Source organism: Arvicola amphibius, chromosome 11 (genome assembly GCF_903992535.2).
Source record: "Arvicola amphibius chromosome 11, mArvAmp1.2, whole genome shotgun sequence".
NCBI lineage: Eukaryota > Metazoa > Chordata > Mammalia > Rodentia > Cricetidae > Arvicola > Arvicola amphibius.
The window spans coordinates 38,130,543-38,152,401 of NC_052057.2; the positions used below are offsets into that span (position 1 = coordinate 38,130,543).

Genomic DNA, 21,859 nt, shown 5'->3' on the forward strand with positions numbered 1-21,859 from the left:
CTTATAAGAAGTTTTCTAAAGGAAATTTCAAATTACGACTGCAATAGCTCTTTTTGTACAATTTTATTTTATATGAACTGTATGACTTTATATAAAATTTATCTATTCTCTATGCCTTAACTCCTCTTATCAGAAAGAATGCAAGAGAAGAGTCAATAAAAGTTTCTACTGGAAAAATCCTCAGGATTTTTGACTTTTCTGAATCATCAAAGTATTGTATTTTGAATGTTATGTTTTGCATCATATTCCATCAAGTTGAATCATAATTCTTAAAAATATAGGCTCACAGTCCTGAAGCCTGAGAATATGACATTATTTTGAAAACAAAATTTTTGCAGGTACAATCACTTTAAGATGAGGTTGTGAATGGACCCTAACATGACCAGTGTTCATACAGAAAGAGAAAAATTAGGACAAACAGATGCACAGGGAGGGTATCACTGAAAACTGAGGCAGTAATTTGAGCAATGTATCTGCAAATTCAGGAATACCAAGGACTGCTGAGAACTCCCTGCACTGAAGAAAAGTCAAGAAGTGGTCCAGTCTTTGGTGATAACAGCCCTACTAACTTTATTGGATAGCTTTAGGCAACCAAAACAGACCAGAAATGACCATAAAGTAAAAGGGTATGTTGCTTCATTTATCGTGCTAGCAACCAATATTCACTTCAGAATCTTTATTTTAAAGCACTGAGTTAAAAGTAATGCTACCAGGAGTAAATAATGAAAGTCTGAGTGGCTCATCAGTGAGCCTGGGGTCACACTGTGAAGCTTTCTATCACAAAAGCACATTAAACAGTACAGACAAATAAAGAAGAGCTTTCTTACTCTAACAGAATGTGAGCAAAGTAAATAGGCAAGCAAATCTCAAAAGGATGTACACAGTTTCCTTGCCTTTGGGAAGAAATATGAAGTTCAAATAATGTAGAAAACAAAACAACAGGATTTCCATAACTGCTTTCACATCTCCTTCCCCTGAACTATTTTTCTAATTCTCAAATTATATTTTATAATTCCATCTCTATAAACTTGCTGTACCTCAATAATATGGGTTAATGTGAACCTTTATAATGAACTCAACAAACAAAATGTTTTTTTTTAATCTGGTGAAATATTTTGTGCATGAGGAAATTAAAAACTGTAGCATGATTTTATAATTTGAAGAAACTAAAAATTCATCTAAGATTATTAGAATTCACCCATAAGAGATTTTTTCCCCTTTATTAATTTCATCAAGGGTAAAAAGAAATTGAGATGGCTTTCCTTTCCTCTCTACACACATACCCCAGAAACAAGCCAACTGTAGTAACTCACTCATCACAGAAAGAGGGGCAATATTTTTCTTAAATTCTACAAGTTAAAGTTTTATGCAAATGAGATCTCTGTGATGACAGCTCTGTTTTTTCCTTTTGATGGTGTTCACATGAATATACAGATGATAAAATAATGCCAAACTATGGAGCACATACCAATGTAATGCGTGAGACTGAACTATAATTGCATAAAAGTCTGATAATATGAAACAATGTGGGTAGAAAAGGATATACATGTGTGTTTTAAATTTTTATGGTACTGGTTAACAGAATTTATTTCCCTTCTATAAACACATCAGAAAGTCATGAACTATTTCATCCCATTGCTAACGGCAATAAGTAAACATAAATAGGGAATCACACAAAAGAGAAAAGATAGACTCTTCAAACAACTCTGCTATGTCCACATTCATACAAAACTGCTATAGTGAAAATAAAAATATAATCTTAAAAAGAACTACATATGGAAGCTAAAACTGTTTTGACCCCATAAGTATTAATAATAAATCGCCGAGGGCTGGAGGGATGGCTCAGAGGTTAAGAGCACTGGCTGTTCTTCCAGAGGTCCTGAGTTCAATTCCCAGCAACCACATGGTGGCTCACAACCATCTGTACTGAGATCTGGCGCCCTCCTCTGGCGTGCGGGCATACATCAAGGCAGAATGTTGTGTACATAATAAATAAATAAAAAAAAATAATAATAATAATAAATCGCCGAAGTATTTACATTATATCATGTTGACATTACCTGATAGTTATCACTGACAAACACATTCAAGGGTGACAGGACAAGTTGCAGCATGGTCTCCCTGAATCCTTTTTTCATTTCAAAACACAGTCTTTCCAGGAACGCTGTTGGGCACTCAGGACCATCAGTAGTTCCATGCTACAGTTAAAAAAAAAATCACTATCAAAACATCAACTTCAAAAATAAAATTTACCATGATTAAGAGAATTTGATTCCTCAAAAGGAGTAACAGTACATACTAACCAAACTAATTGTCCTGTCCCCTATTTAACAACATAAGAGCTATACGACCTGCAGTCAGTCTGCAACACAACGCTCCAGAGTTCCCTCTTCCTTGAATGGCCCTGGCCTGAAGCCCCTGGCTTCTTAGGGTAATATATCAGGAACAGTCAGCTTCAACAAGTTCAAGAACAAGCTTTGTGAAGCAGAACCAAACTAAACCAAACCCTACAACACAATTCAACTCCAGAGTCAAGCCTGAACCTTTCTTGTGGGTGGGGGTGGGGTGGGAGTGGGGTTCCTATGCAGCCAGAATGCCCCAAACTGGTTGTGGTCTCATGACAAGAATCTAAGAAAATATAAAGTTCCAGAATATCCACTAGGTTACTGCAACATCACAGCAAAATGTTCTAAAGTTACACAGCAAAAGGAAAGAGGAGCTTAAGTGAAAACAAACAAAAAACAAAAGTAAAATCATTGATGATCAAATAATTATATAATGAAGAAAAACATAAAGAGATAATTTCAGAAGCTTTTGAATTTAAGTTTTTTTAATGTGGGTATAACAAAGCACAAATATACAGTGTCCTATGCCAGACAGATAACACAATATACCCCAGTATCATTTTTATCTTGAACACTTACCACAGGAAGACGCCCATGAACTTTATACAAATTGACAAGCACTGTAATATCCCAGGGGCGCAAGGCAAGTGGATGAACCGATTTGGTTGAACTTTCATTTTCTTTTTTGTCACTGTCCACTCCAACACCGGTCCACCCAGAACTGGAGGAGGTTGACAGTGACAGGACAGGGCTTGAGACAGCCTCCTCAAAATCCATGTACATGTCATCTTCTCCAAAGTAGTTTTCCTGTAAATGTTTTAAAAGTAAGATGCCACTAAAAAGGTATATAATAAATTTGCTACAATTATTATTAAATAAGAAATCATTAATAAAATATATGACTATAAGCCCTATATTTATACAATATGAATCTTTCTAAACTGCTGTATTTAATTAAAAACATTAGGTCTACTTACATCATATGAAAAAATATATTTCTCTTAGTAAATAAACATAGAAATATGCAATACAGTAAAACTCTTTGACAATTTACAAAAATTTAAATCCTCAGAGACAACTGAAGGTAGGAAGAGCTCGACTGCTTTCCATCTTTGCTTCTCAGGGTCATGAGACAATGCCAGGGAAATGCTTTGAGCAAAGCAGATCCATTTACTAAAAATTAATTTGGCTAAGTTCAATTAGATAAATATATAATAGATTTTCCAGTTGGAATTTTTATCAGAAATATTCAAAAGCTCTTAAGAAGAACATCCAGCTTGTATTGTTAATGAAATGCAAACATGCTTTACCAACAATTATCAAATTCTTTTCAGATAGTTAGTTCACTGATTTTTATTTTATACACAAGTGTTATTATTCTGATTTCCTCACATTTGCAAATAACATTTTTTATCTTAAGAAACAAATTCAGTTTTGATTGAAGTTCTTTTTTCCACTGAATAAATTTCCATTTTACCCATTTGATCTGTGAGTATGAAAGAAAAGCTGTTAAGTATTATCACTGTTATATTGTTAAATATGAGAACCGAGTCAGTATTTTGGCATATTTTGTACTATGATTATTGACAAATTTATTTTATGACTAGATTATAAACATCAGGCCACAGCACCTTTTCCTAGAAAAGTATATTTTTTAAGCTTATACAAAATGGAAACACTAAAATCAAAATCCTATTGCTATCTAGTGCTGTCCACCTCTAAATAATATAGATGCAACTAAAATCATGATAATTATCCTTATAAAACAGAAATAGAAACAAACTGAAGCAAAAAGTTATATAACTCTGTTATACCTTATTCCAACATTAAATTTCACGTATATGCATGCTTGCTACATGTGTATAATATATGAATAAATGGTGTATGCACATGCAGAGGCCAGAGGAGGGTGGCAGGTGTCTTCTTATCCTTTGAGAACACAACCTCACTGAACTTCAGAATCACCATTCAACTGATCTACTTGCCTCTGACCCACAATACTAGTGTTATAAGCACACACAACTGCACATGACTTTATATGGGTGCTCATAATTGCAAAGCAAGTTCTTCTACCCACTGAGCCATTTCTCTTGGGAAAGAGAAGGAGGTGGGGGTGGGGGTAGGGGAAGAAGAGGGGGAGGGAGGGAGGGAGGGAGAGAGAGAAACAGAGAGAGATACAGAGACAGAGAGACAGAGAGAATAGAAAAAAGAATAAGAGAGAGAAACAGAGAGAAAAAGAGAAAGAGAACAAAAGAGAAAGAGGGAGAAGGGAGAAGGGAGAAGGGAAGGGGAGAGAGAATGAATGAAAGAAGGGAAGAAAGAAAGAGAGAGAAGAAAAGAAAGAAAAAAGACAGAGACAGAGAGAAAGAAATAGAGAAAAAGAGAGAGGGGAGACAAAAGAAAGAAAAAAGGAAGGAAAGAGAGAAGGAAAGAAGGAAGATGAATATGTTTATTGATAAAACTCAATTTAAACCATTCTGTTTTAAAAAACACATACATTTCTTGGAGACAGGTTCAGCATGTATGTGGCAGGCATGTAGTCCAAACAAGTATGAAGCAGATAAAAATCCTTCAGGTGATTTTATCTGTAAACAGCTTTCTGACCCAAACATCTGAGCCAACTACAAACCAACCAATCAACCAACTAGCCAGCCAACCAACAGTTTTACCCAGTTATGATGCATGAACCTGAACAACCACTAGCACGGCACAATAACACTTAAGGGTGCAGTAGTGGCATGTGTACCTCAGTGGTACCCAATAGTTCTCTAACTAGACTTAAGACCTGCTCAACAAGAGTGAAACCATACCTGGTACTTGAAACCTAGCTAATTATTCAGTGTTGCAAAGTCATAAATATTTTAAGAAAATCTACAGCTACTACTAAACCAGCACAATCCCTAAAAAACATAAACATCTATCCTTAGACCCACAAATAAGTGTACTCTTCACCCTTCACCTAGGAAACTTGGCTTTGCAACCGATAAAGACCATTACAGAAAACCACAACTGATCAAAATACAGAGTTGTGAGTCCCAAGAAGTACATCTGCTAACATTCTCCCACCCAAGGTTAAGGGAACACTGAGTAAGGAGGGAAGAAATATTGTAAGGACCATAAGATCAGGGAGTCTGCTGTGAGACTGTGTCTCCCAGTGATGCCAGAAACCACACCCAAGTCTCACCAACTTGATTGCCTGAACACGAGCTAAACAAGGACAACACAAATGAGCATGCCAAAGACAGGAAAGGCCCACGAGACCTCAATCCTATAAAAAGAACTACAGGCAACTGAGGAATGCTGAGAGCAGAAGAAATTGTCTTCTCCAGGGAAGGACACATTGATTGATCATATTTAGAAATGTATATAAATACACATATGTATACAGTAACAATTAGTGAAATAAAAGGCCAAGAATTTGGAAAACAAGGAGTAATACTTGGAGGGTTTGTAGTGAGAAAAGGAGAGGTACAAAGGTAACTTTATTATAATCCTGGAGAGAGAGAAAGCCAATTATGTTGGCTCATCCAGTAATCTTAAGTACTTAGGAGACTGAGGCAGGAAGACTGCTGTGAGTTCAAAGCCAGCTTAGGAGTTCAAGGACAGCCTGGTCTATAAGAGCTAGTTTCAGGATAGGCTCCAAAGCTACAGAGAAACCCTGTCTCAAAAAACCAAAAGAACAACATCAGCAGAAAAGTATGCCAAAAGGAAACAGTTCTAGATTCAATCTTCATTCTAGAATACAATGAAAATTTACTTAAAACTTATTAATTTGGTTTATTCTGAGATAAATTAGTTTCTGTTTGTAGAATATAGCTCAAAAGAAATCATAGCTAATTATGCTCAAATATTGAGTGATACTTCTGTTTTATTAGTTACAATATATTAAAGTATGTCCATAGCTGTCTCTCCTTCAGTTACTCCTTTAGTTTCTATCCCACTAGCAACTAGTACTAACTGGATGGCTGCATGTAGAAAAATGCAAATAGATCCGTATCTTTCAATCTGTACAACATTCAACTCCAAATAATTCAAGGACCTCAACATAAGGTCAGATACCCTGAATCTAATAGAAGAGAATGTAGCGAATGTAGGGTACTCATTTGCATAGGAAAAGATTTTCTGAACAGGACACTGGTAGTACAAGCACTAAGACAAATAATTAATTAATGGAACCTCATGAAATTGAAAAGTTTAAGTATGGAAAAAGAAATGATCATTTAGACAAACCGAAAAGCTATAGAATGGGAAAAGGTCTTTACCAATTACAAATATGATAGAGGCTGAGTATTATAAAGAACTATAAAAGGTGAAAATCAAGAAAACAACTCAATTTAAAAATGGGTACAAAGCTAAACAGTTCTCATGTATGAAACATAAATGGCTGAGAAACACTTTGAACATGTTCAACATCCTTTAGCCATCAGGGAAATGGAAATTAAAACTATTTGAGATTTCACCTTACAGCAGTCAGAATGATCAAAATGAATAAAACAAATGACAGTTCATGCTAGTGAGGACGTGGGATAAGGGACCAACCATCCATTATTGGTGGGAGTGCTAATTTGTACAACCACGATGGAAATTAGCATGGTGGTTAGTAATGAAGCTGAGAATAGATCTATCTCAAGATTCAGCTATACTACTCTTGAGCATACACCCAGAGAGCTCAACATCCTTCTAGAGAGACACTTGTTCATCCATGTCCATTGCTGCTCTATTTATAAAAGCCAGAAACTGGAAAAGCATAGGTATCCAGAAAAATGTGTGATGAGTAAATTAGGAGCACGGGAACTTTGGGGGAAGGTTGAAGGGGAGGGAAGAAGCAGAGAGGGGAGCAGAAAAAAATGTAAAGCTCAATAAAAGTCAATATAAAAAAGAAAAAAAAAGACAAAAAATGTGTGGTGAGCCCACAAGTATTATACTTAGTAAAAGTACAGCTGATAGACCACTAGAAAAGTGCACAAATACTATAATATTGTGAAGAATCCATTTTTCAAAGCTGTGGAAACACCTGTCTTTTGGATAAGACACTGTTAATTCTATATAAATCTTGTGAAATCACGACATTTCTCCTTTCTATATTATCCCAGCAGTGTAAACCTGACTTTCCTGTAGGACAACAGAATACTTCCCTCACACCATGAAGCCCTGGTGTGAAAGCATTCACTCAGTCAAACCTTGTTCTCATAGCCAAAATTTACATAAAACTAGTGCCCCACATCTTACTTTATTGACAGCACTCACTGGTAACAAAGGAGCCCTAAACAGGAGGCAGTACGTCTGCTCTAACAGAAACTCAGAAAGGTCTTCTGCTCTACCTTAACAAACTACGAATATTCTGTGTTTATCCTTCGCCTTGGTTTCAGTTAACATAGTCTAGGAAATTAACTGTATATACAGGAAAAAGTACTGAGTCTCTAATACTTGTGGTTCAGAGAGAAAAATTCTCACTTGGGCATCCTGCTGGAGTCAAGAGCAAAGTACCCGAAAGAGATTCCCTTTAACTCAACCAGTAAAAGGCTAATGCAAACCAAGCCATTAGGTCACTATGGGTACCAATGCTGTGTTCCAAGCCTTCTAAGAGCTTTACAGCCATGCCCCCTGAGACGTAAGGTGCCTCCTAGTCTGATCCACCCCCACAGGTTTTGTTTGTTTGTTTGTGAAAATGCATGCTTGATACTATAGTTACAGCCTAAGAAACTGCTAAGTTGTCTGTATGCCTATATAAACTGAAAGCTTTGAAGAGAACAGCACTCCCCCGCCCCCTTCTTCCCTTCCTTCACCCAAGGAATAAAGAAACATGCAGGATCCCTTTCCCCAGCCAGTTTTCACCTGCCCTGGCGATTCTTTCTGGACTCTGAGTTAATGGGCTTAACCTCAAAATAAACCTCAATAAAAAATGTTGAAAGGATAATAAAAATGTGATAAATTTACACAACAGAACAGTATTCACCTGTGTTTCTTGTATTTTTAGTTTTTCTTTGCATTTCTAGTTTTGTTCTTTGTTTTTTTGAAAGAGAGACAGAGAGAAAGTTAGGTTTGTAGAGAGGTAGGGAGGATCTAGGAGGAGCTCAGGGAGGGCAAAACATGAAAAAAAATTGATAAAAAAAAAAAAAACTTGGTCTTTAGGGAGAAAAAAAATGTCCAGTAACACATATAATACCTCAACAACAATTTAAATCATCCAACTAGTTATTTCTTATGACCCTAATTTTCTATTATCACTGTTTATAGCACATGCTTAAAACTTCTTCTTAGCTGGACCATGGTGGTGCACGCCTTTAATCCCAGCACTTGGGAGGCAGAGGCAGGAGGATGTCAGTGAGTTTGAGGCTACCATGTGAGTTTCAGGACAGCCAGGAAACCTTGTCTCGAAAAACTAAAAGAAAAAAATTCTTACTACCTTTATACACAAAAAGGCGTTTAAGAGCGGTCCATAGAGAGTTATCTGAGAATCTGGGGACAGTTCCATTTCTACATGAAGTTTATCAGGTGGAAGTTCCGAGGGATCCACAGGAGGGCGTGGTGAAGTAGATGGAGAAGAAACAACTCTCTCTGATGTTTTCTGGGCTGGCCTTAATACAGATAGCATTGTTTCTTCCATTTCTGACACTAGAATAAATTGATGGAAGTGGAAAGATTAGTATGTCAGAAAAAAGTAAATGGCTTTTTAGAAGTTCTTCAAGATAATTATAAGAAATTTCACTATACTTACATAAAAATTAAATATTGTATCTGTAATATTTAACAAAAAAACCCTGAAAGGCGAATAATAAAGAAAACAAAGAATTTCACTAACATAAGGAGAGGTATGTATAAATTAGAATTTATGAACAGAATAAATGAAAAGTTTCTATTACATATAATATTACAAGTCCCTAAAATAGAAATTCAGGTCACAATTAGTCATCGATTATATCTATAGGCATTAAAGTTTTCACATAGTTATTTAAATGTGTGACATAATTAAATAGTATGAATAACTATGAAAACTGTTCTTTGATCAAAACAAATTGGAAAATACAAAAACAAAAATCACTTGACTCTTGAATTCTTTTTCTGTACTCAGAAATGTAACAAGTTAGCTTTGATAATCCAGAAATACATGATAGTTGAAAAACTGCATTAAAAACTAGCTTTCTTTTCAATTAGTGTTACAAATATACTATTTAAGACACTGTACTTTGTAGTCCAGCTTTGCTATTTTTTCTTTGGTAGACCTTGGAGAAAATGTATCTCTTTAACTCTAAAATAAGCATAAGTATATTATCTGTATCACAGAGTGCTAATAAGGATTAAATGGGAAATATAAGTAAGAAAACTGCCTGATTCAGTTTTTGATACAGAGTAAATGCTCAATAAAAATTATCTATAATTATTCCAAAATAGTTAAAAGAATACAAATTTGTATGTATCTGAGACTACATACCTGTAAATTAATTTTATCTTTTCTATATGTGATTAGGTTCTATCAAAACAGCAGCTCTTTCAAAACACAAATGATATTCAAAACACTTACATGACTGTTTTAGCTGTTCATCTGCTTTTTGTGGATAAATTGGGTGCCAGGTATAATCAATGGTAAGCATGACACTTGGGACAGTCCAGCATTCAACCCAACCAGCCCTTCCAAATATAAACGAAAACAAAAATCTATTCAGACACTTAATCTTTAGTTGTATAAAAGCACTAGCTACAGATAAAGCTTATCATTTGAAAGGAATGTCTCTACCTATAAGCTTACAAAATACTCAGACCACTATTTTTATGCCTTACTTTTCCTGAGTAACGTTGCGCCATTTTGGTTTAACTGTTTTCTGGCCACTCTGACACTCAGCAGGAATACCAGTTTCAGGAACCATTTTATTTGGGTGACAATTTTTTACCAGCATAAATAATGAATATTTACTAGGGTGGCAATCTGGTAGAAATAAATGAAGATCAACATCTTCTCCCTAAAAAATAATTTATAATAAAAAATCAGTACATAAATATGATAGCACACCATCTATACTTAAATCTATTTCTAAAATATTGAAAACAAACTGAAAATTAAATGATAAATTTTAAATAGCATATTTAACACTGAAAATTCAGATAGATATCTGGAATAAGATTATATAATGACTAAAATTAAATCCTTATTGAAAAGTACAAAACAAGTATTATAGAAAGTAGTGCATAGTTTCCAAGTAACAATAACATGACTATATTCAATAGTTGTTAATGGGTAATACAAGATACACAATTTAAGAATATCAAAACTCTAATATGAGATCAGGTCGAATATCTTCTATAATTTCTTAACTTTTAAAATAACTTAGCCACTAAGCCTTGGCTGGATTTCATTTTTTCTTAGGGCCTATATTCTTCACTTATTGCAATGCCTAGTTTCTCCGTGGGGAACGTAGAATAGTAGAATAGGGTGGTTAAAAGCTACATTGCCGGGCGATGGTGGCGCACGCCTTTAATCCCAGCACTCGGGAGGCAGAGGCAGGCGGATCTCTGTGAGTTCGAGGCCAGCCTGGTCTACAAGAGCTAGTTCCAGAACAGGCTCTAAAAAAGCTGCAGAGAAACCCTGTCTCGAAAAACCAAAAAAAAAAAAAGCTACATTGCCAGGGTTCAAAATCCAACATGGCAGCTCACTAGCTGCATGAAAATTTACATAAGCTGTCTCCCAATTATTATGCATCTTCCCTCCTAACTTCCCTTTTAGATGGGTATAAGTAGCTCAGATTCTCCTCAATTTGTGATCATCCTGCCTCTGGGTCCTGAATACTAGAATTACAGGCATTATACCCAAATACATCTCAGTTTTCTAAGATACAAATATAGGCAACTACACCAAGTAGGTTTTCTGAGAACTAAATGAGTTAGTATGCATATAGCACTCTGAACAATGGTACACTTAAAAGGGGCTAATAGGTATTAATTGGTCCTTTTATTATTGCTTATTATTTATTCTTACTACTTTGATTCAAATAATATTATTGGTAATTATTACCCATACCTTAATATTAAATACATCATAAAATTTTGAGCTTAGAAGTACATAATTGCTATCTCTTAGATATAGCAGAGAGAAGTACTTAATCTCTGAATTTATGGTTTATCTAGGAATCAAGAATAATGAAGAAACATAAAATTTGTTTATACTACAGTATAGGTGGAAGAAGCTCTAACAATTACCAATGGTTTTCTCAGATCAATTTCTAGAGGCTGTTAGAAGGACAGAGGAGTAACACTGACACTAAGCTATTAGTAACTGAAGGATGCTACACTCTCACAGTGGCAACGGGATGAACAAGAGCACACAGAAACTCTGGGAAATCAAGTCTACTAACAAACCTCTGGAATAAACAATGCATCCAATTATACGTACTCTTAAGGAGAATCTGGTATTACACGTAGCTGGAACAAAGTCCGTAAAGGGCAAAGAAAAATCAATGTTCAATGTTTCCCCACAGGCTGCCAGATATACTATAAGAAAAAGTAAAGTAAATCTAGTTTAATGTCAACAAAATTTAAAGGGCAAAACTACATTAAATGTACAACTAAATAAAACGAACTGTATGAAAGCATAAAAATCTAAACACAATTATGAAATAGTCTCAGAAGATAATATAGGAAAATCAACTCCAGCTGTTGTAAGTGAAAGAAAAGAGAAGCAGATTCATGGATAAAGGGTTGTCGTGAGATAAGCCTTTAGAAGGACTTTAATAGGAGTTGTTGCCCTGAAGAAGGAACTGCCCTAGAGAAAATATTCGCCATGTGTAGCACTAGGATAGGGATGGGTGTAACGGGGTGAAGAGAAGAGCTTTCAATACTGAGAACAAGGAGGATTGCTGACTTCTAAATTTTACCGGGTAGGAATTCTTTGCAGCATTTATATAATTTGGCCTGACCTACCTGCTGGGGAGAGAGGCACTAACAGGGTAATTTATCTTGTAGGTACAAGGAGCTTACTTTTTCTGTAAAAAACCTTGAGTATTCCATCACCATAGGCAACACCTATCAAATTTTTGTCTTAGGAGACAGACTGCAAAAGCACACTGCCTGATTTTTAGGAGACAGAAAAGAAGGGAGGAGGAGCTCTACGTATTTTAACTCTCTTTTGTCTGCGCATCTTAATGAGTACATTCACAAACTCGTAGCACTCTTACCATTTTCCTGCTGTTTAGTGGAACAGTCAATCCAGTTATGTTGATTGGCAGCCCAAATCATTTCAAATTGATGAAACATGATTTTAAAATTCCATGTGTATGGAACAAATGAAAAAATATCTGGAGCATTATCACTAGACCAATCTTGAATCAGATCTTAAAACAAGAGAACAAAAAGTAAAACTGATTAAACATGAACACAAATGTATGTGTGTTTACACATTCACACTCACATAAACACACACACACCCTAGTTCATCAAAAATAAATTCTTTTGTAAATTTAAAAAAACTTTATATACTTGCACACTTACTTCTTTGAATCCTCTTTTTACTGTGCTTATTTCTACCTGTTAATTGGGGGGGGGGCATGAGGGGCTTGCTATGAGTGAAAAATATCTCACTTTAATCAACTTTTTAAATAACAAAAACAGCTAAGCATGGTAATGAACCCCTTTAATCCTACTACTCAGGAGGCCAAGGCAGATAATCTGTGAGTTCCAGGCCAGCCGAGGTGCATAGTAAGACCTTGTCTTAAACACAGATGAAAGTTTTTCATATTTGTTCATGAAATAAATATCTACTGAGTACCTATTATATGGGAACCTCTATTCTAAACTCTGGGACTGCAATGAAATAAACAGTCATCTGAAAGTTTAAAACAACCATTAGTGCTTATTGTGTTAAGCTTGAATTGCTGCTTTTTAAAAGTGCTTTATAATTTTTATTTATTATTACAATGTGTGTGATATAGGTGTCAGGCCATAACCAAGCCATAGTGTACACATGAGGATAAGTTTATGGAGTCAGTTTTCTCCTTTCACCTTTACACAGGCTATAGGGGTCAAATTTAGATTACCATCAAGCATCTTTTTACATGTGGATCATTGTACCGGTTCCTAGTTGCTTCTTTTAAATTTGTCTTTATATATCTAGTCTGTTTCTCTGTTATCTTAATTTTCTTTTAAATTTAGGAAGTAAAGGCTCTCATTAGGCAGTTGGTCTATACGCCTTTAATACCAGCACTCAGAAGACAGGTGGATCTTTGTGAGTTTGAGGCCAGGCTGGTCTACAAAATGAGTTTCAGGACAGCCAAAGCTGTTACCCAGAAGAACCCTGTTTCAAAAAACTAAAAAAAGAAAAAAGAAAAAGAAAAGAAAGAAGTAAAGGTTCTGTATATGATAATACTAGCTTTGAAGTACAGTAGTTTCCACAACTTTTCTTCTGTCTTCCCGTCGTTTGTATGGATTGTTTATAATCATCAAGATCAACATTTCTTGAGAAATAGCTCTATTCTTAGAGATGTCAAATTCATCTTTGTATACTTATAATACATAGAAGCCTCATGCCATGTACATGAAATTAGGTGTGCATTTTTGGTTCTGATATAAAACCATAATAACTTTAAGTTTTGGCTTTATTAGCAATATAATTTTGAAAACATAACAAGTATTACTACTTTCTCCTTTACAGAATAAAGACAATTTCCCTAACTTATTGGAAGAATTGAAATGATTTATGTGACATTTTAAAAACTAAATGGCTTACGCACTCCATAAAGTAAACTTTTCATTGAGACTACTTGAAGGGAATTTACAAATAAAACCTAAATATTTAATGTCACTTTGTTTTTAAAGAGGATCTTTATACTGAAAAAATGAGTTAGAATCATGATAGAAAAAAGTCATAAATTTATCATATGATTTCATGTAAAAATTAGCTGCCTAATCCTGACTTAATAAATAGCAATCTTAACTATAATTAATCTCATTAATAAAATAAAAATAAATCAAATAAAATTTACTTTAAATATACCTTTATTTCATTTAAAAATTACAGAGGGTAGTCACTCCTATTGCACCTATGCTTACCTTGGAAACATACACACACTCATTGTTTTGTTTTCTAAAAAGGAAGTGATTATACCAAAACTACAGGTGCACATCCTGCATACAAACTCCATTGTGACATCTTCACTTCCACCCACTCCCAAAGTTATCTTCTTCCCTGTTTTACAAAGGTAGACATTTGCCTCAAAAACAGAAAGAAAAATGAAAGGGAAACACATTCGAGGAGACACTTAAACTTCAGTTCTACATCCCAGCCTCTTGAAGAAGTCTGACTCTGTTTCTTTTTTTCAAGATTTACTCCTTCAAAATTCATCCCTGGAAATAATCAATTTCATAATAAAATTCAACATTTTCCAAACTGACTTCTTCATTTTTCTCCTTAATAAACTCTTATAATTCAGCATATGCACTATATATACTAAATAACTACACACACATACACACAAACTCACACACACATTATTTAACCTGTCTGAAACTAATATAGTCATCTTTCCATAACCATAGATACAATCTACCATGGGTTGAAAATGTTTTTCTTTGTATATGAACTAAACATGTAGAAATTTGCCTGTCATTATTCCTTAGATACTACAAGTGATTTTTTTATGAAATATCAACACTGTGATAAGTATTTTAAGTAACTTGCAGATTGATGAAGGTTATACAGGAAGATATATAATCTATATACCAGAACCATACTATTTCGTAGAAGGCACTGAGCATCTACAGATTTTGTATACACAAGGAATCAATAATCCATGGATATGAAATAATGACTACACTGTCATTCATATCCTTTATGTGGAAGGAAAACAACCATTTCTAATGGCAGGTACTACACAAAGAAACAATTCTGAAGTCCAAACATCTGCTTCAATAATTCTATTTTCTTCAAGGTTTTGGGTTTTTTGTTTGTTTGTTTTTGTTTTTGTTTTTTGGTTTGGTTTGGTTTTTCAAGACAGGGTTTCTCTGTGGCTTTGGAGTCTGTACTGGAACTAGCTCTTGTACACCAGGCTGGCCTCAAACTCACAGATCCGCCTGCCTCTGCCTCCTGAGTGCTGGGATTAAAAGCGTGCGCCACCACCGTCCGGCTTTTCTCCAAGTTTCTAACTGTTAACTTAGAGACAATAATATTGTTTCTTTTTAGAGTTATATGAAGAAAATATAAATTAATGTGCTTTGTAAATGCCAAAATGTTACATAAATCATTCCTATTATATCAAGGTTCACTTTATAAAGTCCATTTCCATCATTAATAAACCTTCTTTATTTTCTCTGAATGCCTTCAGATGGCATTAATTTCTGATGTCCTTCCATCTCAGATGCAGTGGAAGTACCATAGTTTACTCTAGCTCAACATAAACACTGTTTGGCATTATTTCATTTTATGTCTAGTGTGTCTATCAATATACTTGAGATTACTAATTAAAACAAGAAAATAACTTAAGTGATATGTCTGTTAGTTCTCTGTGGGCAGAAATCATATTCAGTAATTGTTTTAAATCATTATGAGACTTGGAATGTCTAGTAGAAGCATCTATCTACCATATACTTACATTGGTTAAAAGCATGACATGAAATTAGTAGAAAACAGAAATTCTAATCATCTCATAGCTCAGGAAATGAATGTAGTTTCTAAATAAATTTATTCGCCACCTTCTATTTTAACAAATCTTAATGTTTTTCCTCAGTAGTAATTGAAATGGTACAAATCGCTAATTTCCACTTTAATAAATCTTAGATTTTAAAACCTTATTTGAAATTTTATAATATCATCATACAATATTATCTCCACACCAGCTTCTACGGTATTTTTACTGATAAATATTAAGACTTGGGATGAAAATATTTTTCACATACATAACAGAAACTGCTACAAGAGACAATAACTTCAAACTATTTAACAGAAATCCCTGTTCAACTGAGAGCCAAATGGGTCCAAGAAAGATGAAAATTAAATACTTAAAGGCCCTATAACATCACCTACCACCTAACACCACAGTGGCAGTAAGCCAAGGAAGACTGCTATAGCAAGTAACCTACTATGAATGTTAGCAGTCACACAGAAAGAAGTAACTCTGTCTTAAAGACTATGGTACAATAACCAGAGTCTAAGAAGTGATTGTCAAAACCATTCTAATTAATATCTGTAACAAGCACTTGTTGTACTTTAATAGCACTTTTTTCTTCAGATCAAAAGCTGCTCACAGTACCAGATGGTCTTATCAAATAATGTGATTAGAAAAATGAAGCACTTTCTTTATGACCTAATTCATCTGTGCAAGAATTTAAAAATGATAGACAGTAAGTTAAAAATTAATCTGAAAAAAACACACTAACAACTTACTTTAGAACTAAATTGTTAACTGGGTGGTGGTGGTGCACACCTTTAATCCCAGCACTCTGGAGGCAGAGGCAGGTGGATCTCTTGAAGTTTGAGGCCAACCTGGTCTAAAACTTCTAAAACTGGCCTAAAAGCTAGTTCCAGGACAGCTAGGGCTGTTACACAGAGAAACCTTGTCTCAAAATATCAGAAAAAAAGAAAAAGGAAAAAGAAAGAAAAGAGAACTAAACTGTTATAAGTAATACCCCATAAAATGTCAATCAGTTGGTATTAGAGCTTTGTATCAGTCCTTAATTGCTCCCCCAACATAATATTCTTTAATCAATCTATTTCCACAGAGGCTTCAGTTTCCACCTTTCTTTGACAGCTTTAACTCCTGGGGCATTGTATTTATGATAAAGCTCTGCCCCACATCCAAATTTCTAAAGAACTATTTTATCTTATTATAAAAGGCATAAGAATCACCGCTGGACTCATAGGACCTCAGAGAGTCTGAACTGAACCAGCGAGCCTGAATGGAACCAATCTAAGCCCTCTAGATAATATATGACAGTTATACAGCTTGGTCTACTTGCAGGACTCCCAACTGTGTCCCTAACACAGTCTGGCTTTGGGGAATCTATTCCTCATACTGGGTTGCCTTGCCCATCCTTAATACAAGGAGAAGTGCTTAGTCCTACAGCAACTTGATATGCCATGCTTTCTTTTTTTATTTTATTGATTTTTATTGAGCTTTACATTTTTCTCTGCTCTCCTCCCTGCCTCTGCCCTCCCCGCTTCAAGCCTCCCTCAAGGTCCCCATGCTCCCAATTTACTCAGGAGATCTTGTCTTGCCATGCTTTGTTGATAGCCATGGGAGGCCTGCCCTTTTCTAAACAGAAATGAAGTAATGGATTTGGGGGAGAGGCAGAGGGGAAATAGGAGGAGAGGAGGGAGAATAAACTGTGATCAGGATGTGAAATACATAGAAAATTTTAATTAATAAAAGAAATTAATAGAAACACCAAAAGAAAAAGAGAATTGCTGTTGAACAAAGGGCATTCCCTCACACCAGCTAGAGAACTTATTTCTTGTAGATTCTGTCAACAGAGAAAACAATTCAAGCACCGAGACCAAGGATATTCACTCAGGGATGAACCAATATTAATATCTAAGAGGTAGCCTTTCAGTAAAATTTGTAAATTTAAAAGGTACTCCTGAAGTTACTATAATGCTATCATGTTTTCCAGAATCAATATAAAGCGGTCAAATGTGACAGTTATCTAAGAAATGAGAACTTAAATGGTATAAACACAATATAAAAAAGAATGAATTGAACAGGAAAAGCATAAGAGAGTGACAAAAAAGTACAGAAAATCTGTTCTAATTAAAGAAATGTGTAATCAAGTATTTAAAAGTAACGAAATATCCAGTTTAAAAAGCAACTTTAAAGTACTTTTTTTTAAATCACGAAGGTTTTTAACTCAACTTTATTTTTAATACTGCTAATGTAAAAATGAAATGCCTGAAAGAAAGTATCTGAAACTAGGAAAAGTCTTTAAAAGATTTAAATAGTAAGAAGCAGTGAAGCAAATGTTGTGTCTCCATAGAGCAGATGTTGATCTTAATAAATCAGATCAACTCTGTGGGATGAACTTCTAGAGCCAGAATCATAAAAGCTACTAGATTTGATGTAGTAGTATTTATAACATGCACAGACCCAGACTCCCTGTTTTTATGAACTATGAAGTTGGTTTTTTTCTTTCTAACTATGATGGCACTGACATAACCCACACTAACAGAAAACAGCATATCTGACTACCTGAGTAGACTGTCATAGATGGTGATATGAAGCTGGAAAAGGCAGCAACTGTCTCATCCATGCTTTATGGTTTACCAGCCTGACCCAAAGCCACAGCCTAAACTGAGTTCTTCCGTTTGTTTCTAAGCTCACAATTGGTTTAATATTTTTACTGCCATTGTTTGGAATAGATGAAAATAAAAAATTTGTATTAAAATAGTTCCTTTGGTATTCTCAGCCTAAAACAAATTAAGATAGCATAAATAATATCACCAAATCCCTATATTAAATATAAAAGTAAACCTACAGAATAGAAATAAGCTCATCACAATAAATCACTCTATATTTACCAAAATACCTGTAAAGAAGTTCTTCTGTGCAAAGATAAAGTGGTAGGTGGCTTTATAAACCTCTAATTCACACTGCCAGGTCTGTGGCATGTTCCAAATTCTGGGGTAGCTGGCATTGATGTGAAACTGCAAAACAAATGTTAGAGCTTAAAATGTGACAATGCTAACAGCACTGGAAGTGAAGTCACACACACTAGTGAGTAATTAAAAGTTATTTTCCCGCCGAGCTGAACAGAAGGTGTCTGAGACTTTTAAAACTGTTGTAACACAGCCAGTAAAATAAAAACAAGAAAAAAAGTCAATGAAATGATTCTAATGATACTCTGTTATACTTCTATACCAGAGCCCAGCAAAATTGTCATCAGAGAGGCTTCATCCAGCAACTGATGGGAGCAGACGCAGAGACCCACATCCAAACACTGGGTGAGTTCTGATGAAGACTACAAAGAAGGACTGTGGGAGCCAAAGGATTCAAATAAACAAACAAACAAAAAAGCCTATAGAATCATCTAACAGGGCTTATAGGGGCTCTGAGAGACTGAAGTAACAGTCAGAGAGCCTCTATGGGATTGTCTTCTGCATACATCATGGTTGCGTAGCCTGGTGTTCTTGTGAGACTCCTAAAAGTGAGAATGGGGGCTGTCTCTGACTTTTTTTTTTTTTTTTTTTTTTTTTTTTTTTGCCTGCTTTAGGGACTCTTCCTCCTGTTGGATTGCCTTAATGAGGGGATGTGCTTACTCTTCTTGTGACTTGTTATGCTGTGTTTGGTTGATATCCCTGGGAGGCCTACCCTTTTCTGAAGGGAAATGAAGGAAAAGTAGATTGCGGAAAGGGACTGGGAAAAGAGGAGGGAGTGGAAACATCGATTTGAATGTAATATATGAGAGAAAAATAAATTAAAAGTAAATTTTAAAAAACAACTTGATGCAGCAAAAGGTCAGTATTCCTGGTCAATAAATATTAAGCTTTGATGTAGTCAAAATTTTCTGAGAACAAAGACTCATGCTCTAGTTTAAACCAGCTAACTAATGTAGCAGGTAACAAACCATGCCCCTAATTCCTCCTCTATCAATGGAAGGAGGGTGGAATACAATGCACACCATCATACAACTTGATCCTGGCATTTCTGCAAAGGAAAAAGCTGCCTGCTTAGGAGTAGCAGCAATGTTTTACATAGCCCTATTTATCAGCAATAGCTTGAGAATTCTAACAAGTGCTGAACTATAAGGAATACTGATTTTGATAGATTTTAATGCTAGATTTTATGTAATAGTAGATTTCTGAAGTAATTTTTTATTATTCATATGCTAAGACATGTTTTTATACCTATGAAATATGAATGCTCCAAAAACTAAGTTTTTTTTTTCAACACTGATGGCATCAACTTAATTCATGTCAACAGAAGACTGTACACTGACTCTCAGGCTAAGCCAACAAACCTGACTATTTGTGAATGCTGCTGTAGATAATTATAATATATAAATATATATTGGTTTTTCTTAGTAATTGTGAAATTTTCTTCTATTTACTTGTAGGTTATATGTAAAATGTTAGCTTAAGGCAAATAATTAAGAACTTTATGACATCATCTTATATAAATGACTCTTCGGTGAATATCAACCATTCTAAACAGTGGGTTTTTGTTGCTGTTGTTGTTACTGACTTTTCTTTTTAAGTCCCAGTTTAACGAGTATCTTAATCTTAAATTTAAACTACATGTACTGTCAGACAACCCAAAGTACCATCAAAATTTTCTTCCTTTAAACTTAGTCACTGACTTGACAAAGAATAAAATGTTAAGCTCTGAGAGAAATCCAACAAGTTCAATACATGCTCAAAAATTATTTTACTTATAATTTAGGAAAAACACATGAAGTTGAAAATTAGCATTCAAACAACTTTTGGGGCCTTCTACTCACTTCCTATATATTAGAAGCAGAGCAATAAGCCTGGTGGCGGGGTGGGGAGTTAGCATATGCCTTTAATCCCAGCACTTGGGAGGCAGAGGCAGGTAGATCTGTGAGTTCAAGACTAGCCTGGTCTACAAAGCAAGTTCCAGGACATCCTGGGTAATACAGAAGAACCCTGTCTCCAAAAATTTGAGGAAAAAACGAAAAGAAAAAAGAAAGAAGGAAGGAAGAAAAGAGGGAGTGAGGGAAGGAAGGAGAGAGAAAAAGAGAGAGGGAGAGAGGGAAAGAAGGAAGGAAAGAAGAAGGGCAATAAAGGAATGCAAAGGCAGTACACAGTATTTGGAATCAACTTCTCTTCCCTAGCATGGTATAACTAAAGAACCTACTTGGCAGTTCTTAAATTTATGACCACTAAAAGAATGCATCCATATATCTAGACTTACTGCTAACATTTCTGCTTCTAACAGGGTTCGATACTGCATGCTGGTAGTAGCATCAACATGTAATAGTTGTCCTTTAATTGCAGGGGTGTAACCTAGTAAACAGAAATACAAAACGTAAGGACTAGAATAAAAACTATACAATTATAATTTTTGTAGTAAAACCAACTCAAAAAAAATAATCCCTGAGAAACAGCTTAAGTATTCTTCAGTAAAAGAGCTTGCTAATATAACAAGGAATCCTTAGAGGATTAGACAGCTCTTAGTAACATCATCACCACTGATATCTACTCTAGTTTGCTTTGGAGTATGAACCCACAATGCTCTCTCAAAATCCACTCAGGATGGTTCCCAGATCCCACACTTAAACCAAAATCTATGATGTTCAAGACCTTTATGTGAAATGTCAAAGTATTTCACATTATTTCATACATCTTCCACATAGGCCAAATTATCCCACATTACTTACACTTAATATTTAATACAATGTAAACACTACATAATAACCACTAAACAGTACTGTTTAGGGAATGACAAGGAAAAAGTATACAGTACAAACTCTACTTAAATATTTTCATATTGAAGCCCATATGGATATGAAGACTGACTGCATATGTTTACTCTCTAAGGAATACTTTTCTTTTTTAAAAAAAAAATTATTTACTTATTATG

General features: G+C 34.9%; 1 protein-coding gene across 8 annotated transcripts in view; it reads right to left on the reverse strand.

Moving 5' to 3' along the window:
• Kiaa1109 (KIAA1109 ortholog) overlaps nt 1-21,859 on the reverse strand; it is a 178,000-nt gene that overhangs the window by 116,880 nt on the left and 39,261 nt on the right. For all 8 annotated transcript variants that reach the window (XM_038346963.1, XM_038346965.1, XM_038346970.1 and 5 more), the window contains exons 14-22: nt 21,191-21,282; nt 18,846-18,963; nt 12,512-12,667; nt 11,731-11,828; nt 10,125-10,303; nt 9,868-9,974; nt 8,752-8,960; nt 2,925-3,152; nt 2,061-2,198 (exon numbers count right to left, since the gene is read on the reverse strand). In XM_038346963.1, the coding sequence (XP_038202891.1) occupies nt 2,061-2,198; nt 2,925-3,152; nt 8,752-8,960; nt 9,868-9,974; nt 10,125-10,303; nt 11,731-11,828; nt 12,512-12,667; nt 18,846-18,963; nt 21,191-21,282 (1,325 nt within the window). The remainder of the gene's footprint in view (nt 1-2,060; nt 2,199-2,924; nt 3,153-8,751; nt 8,961-9,867; nt 9,975-10,124; nt 10,304-11,730; nt 11,829-12,511; nt 12,668-18,845; nt 18,964-21,190; nt 21,283-21,859) is intronic.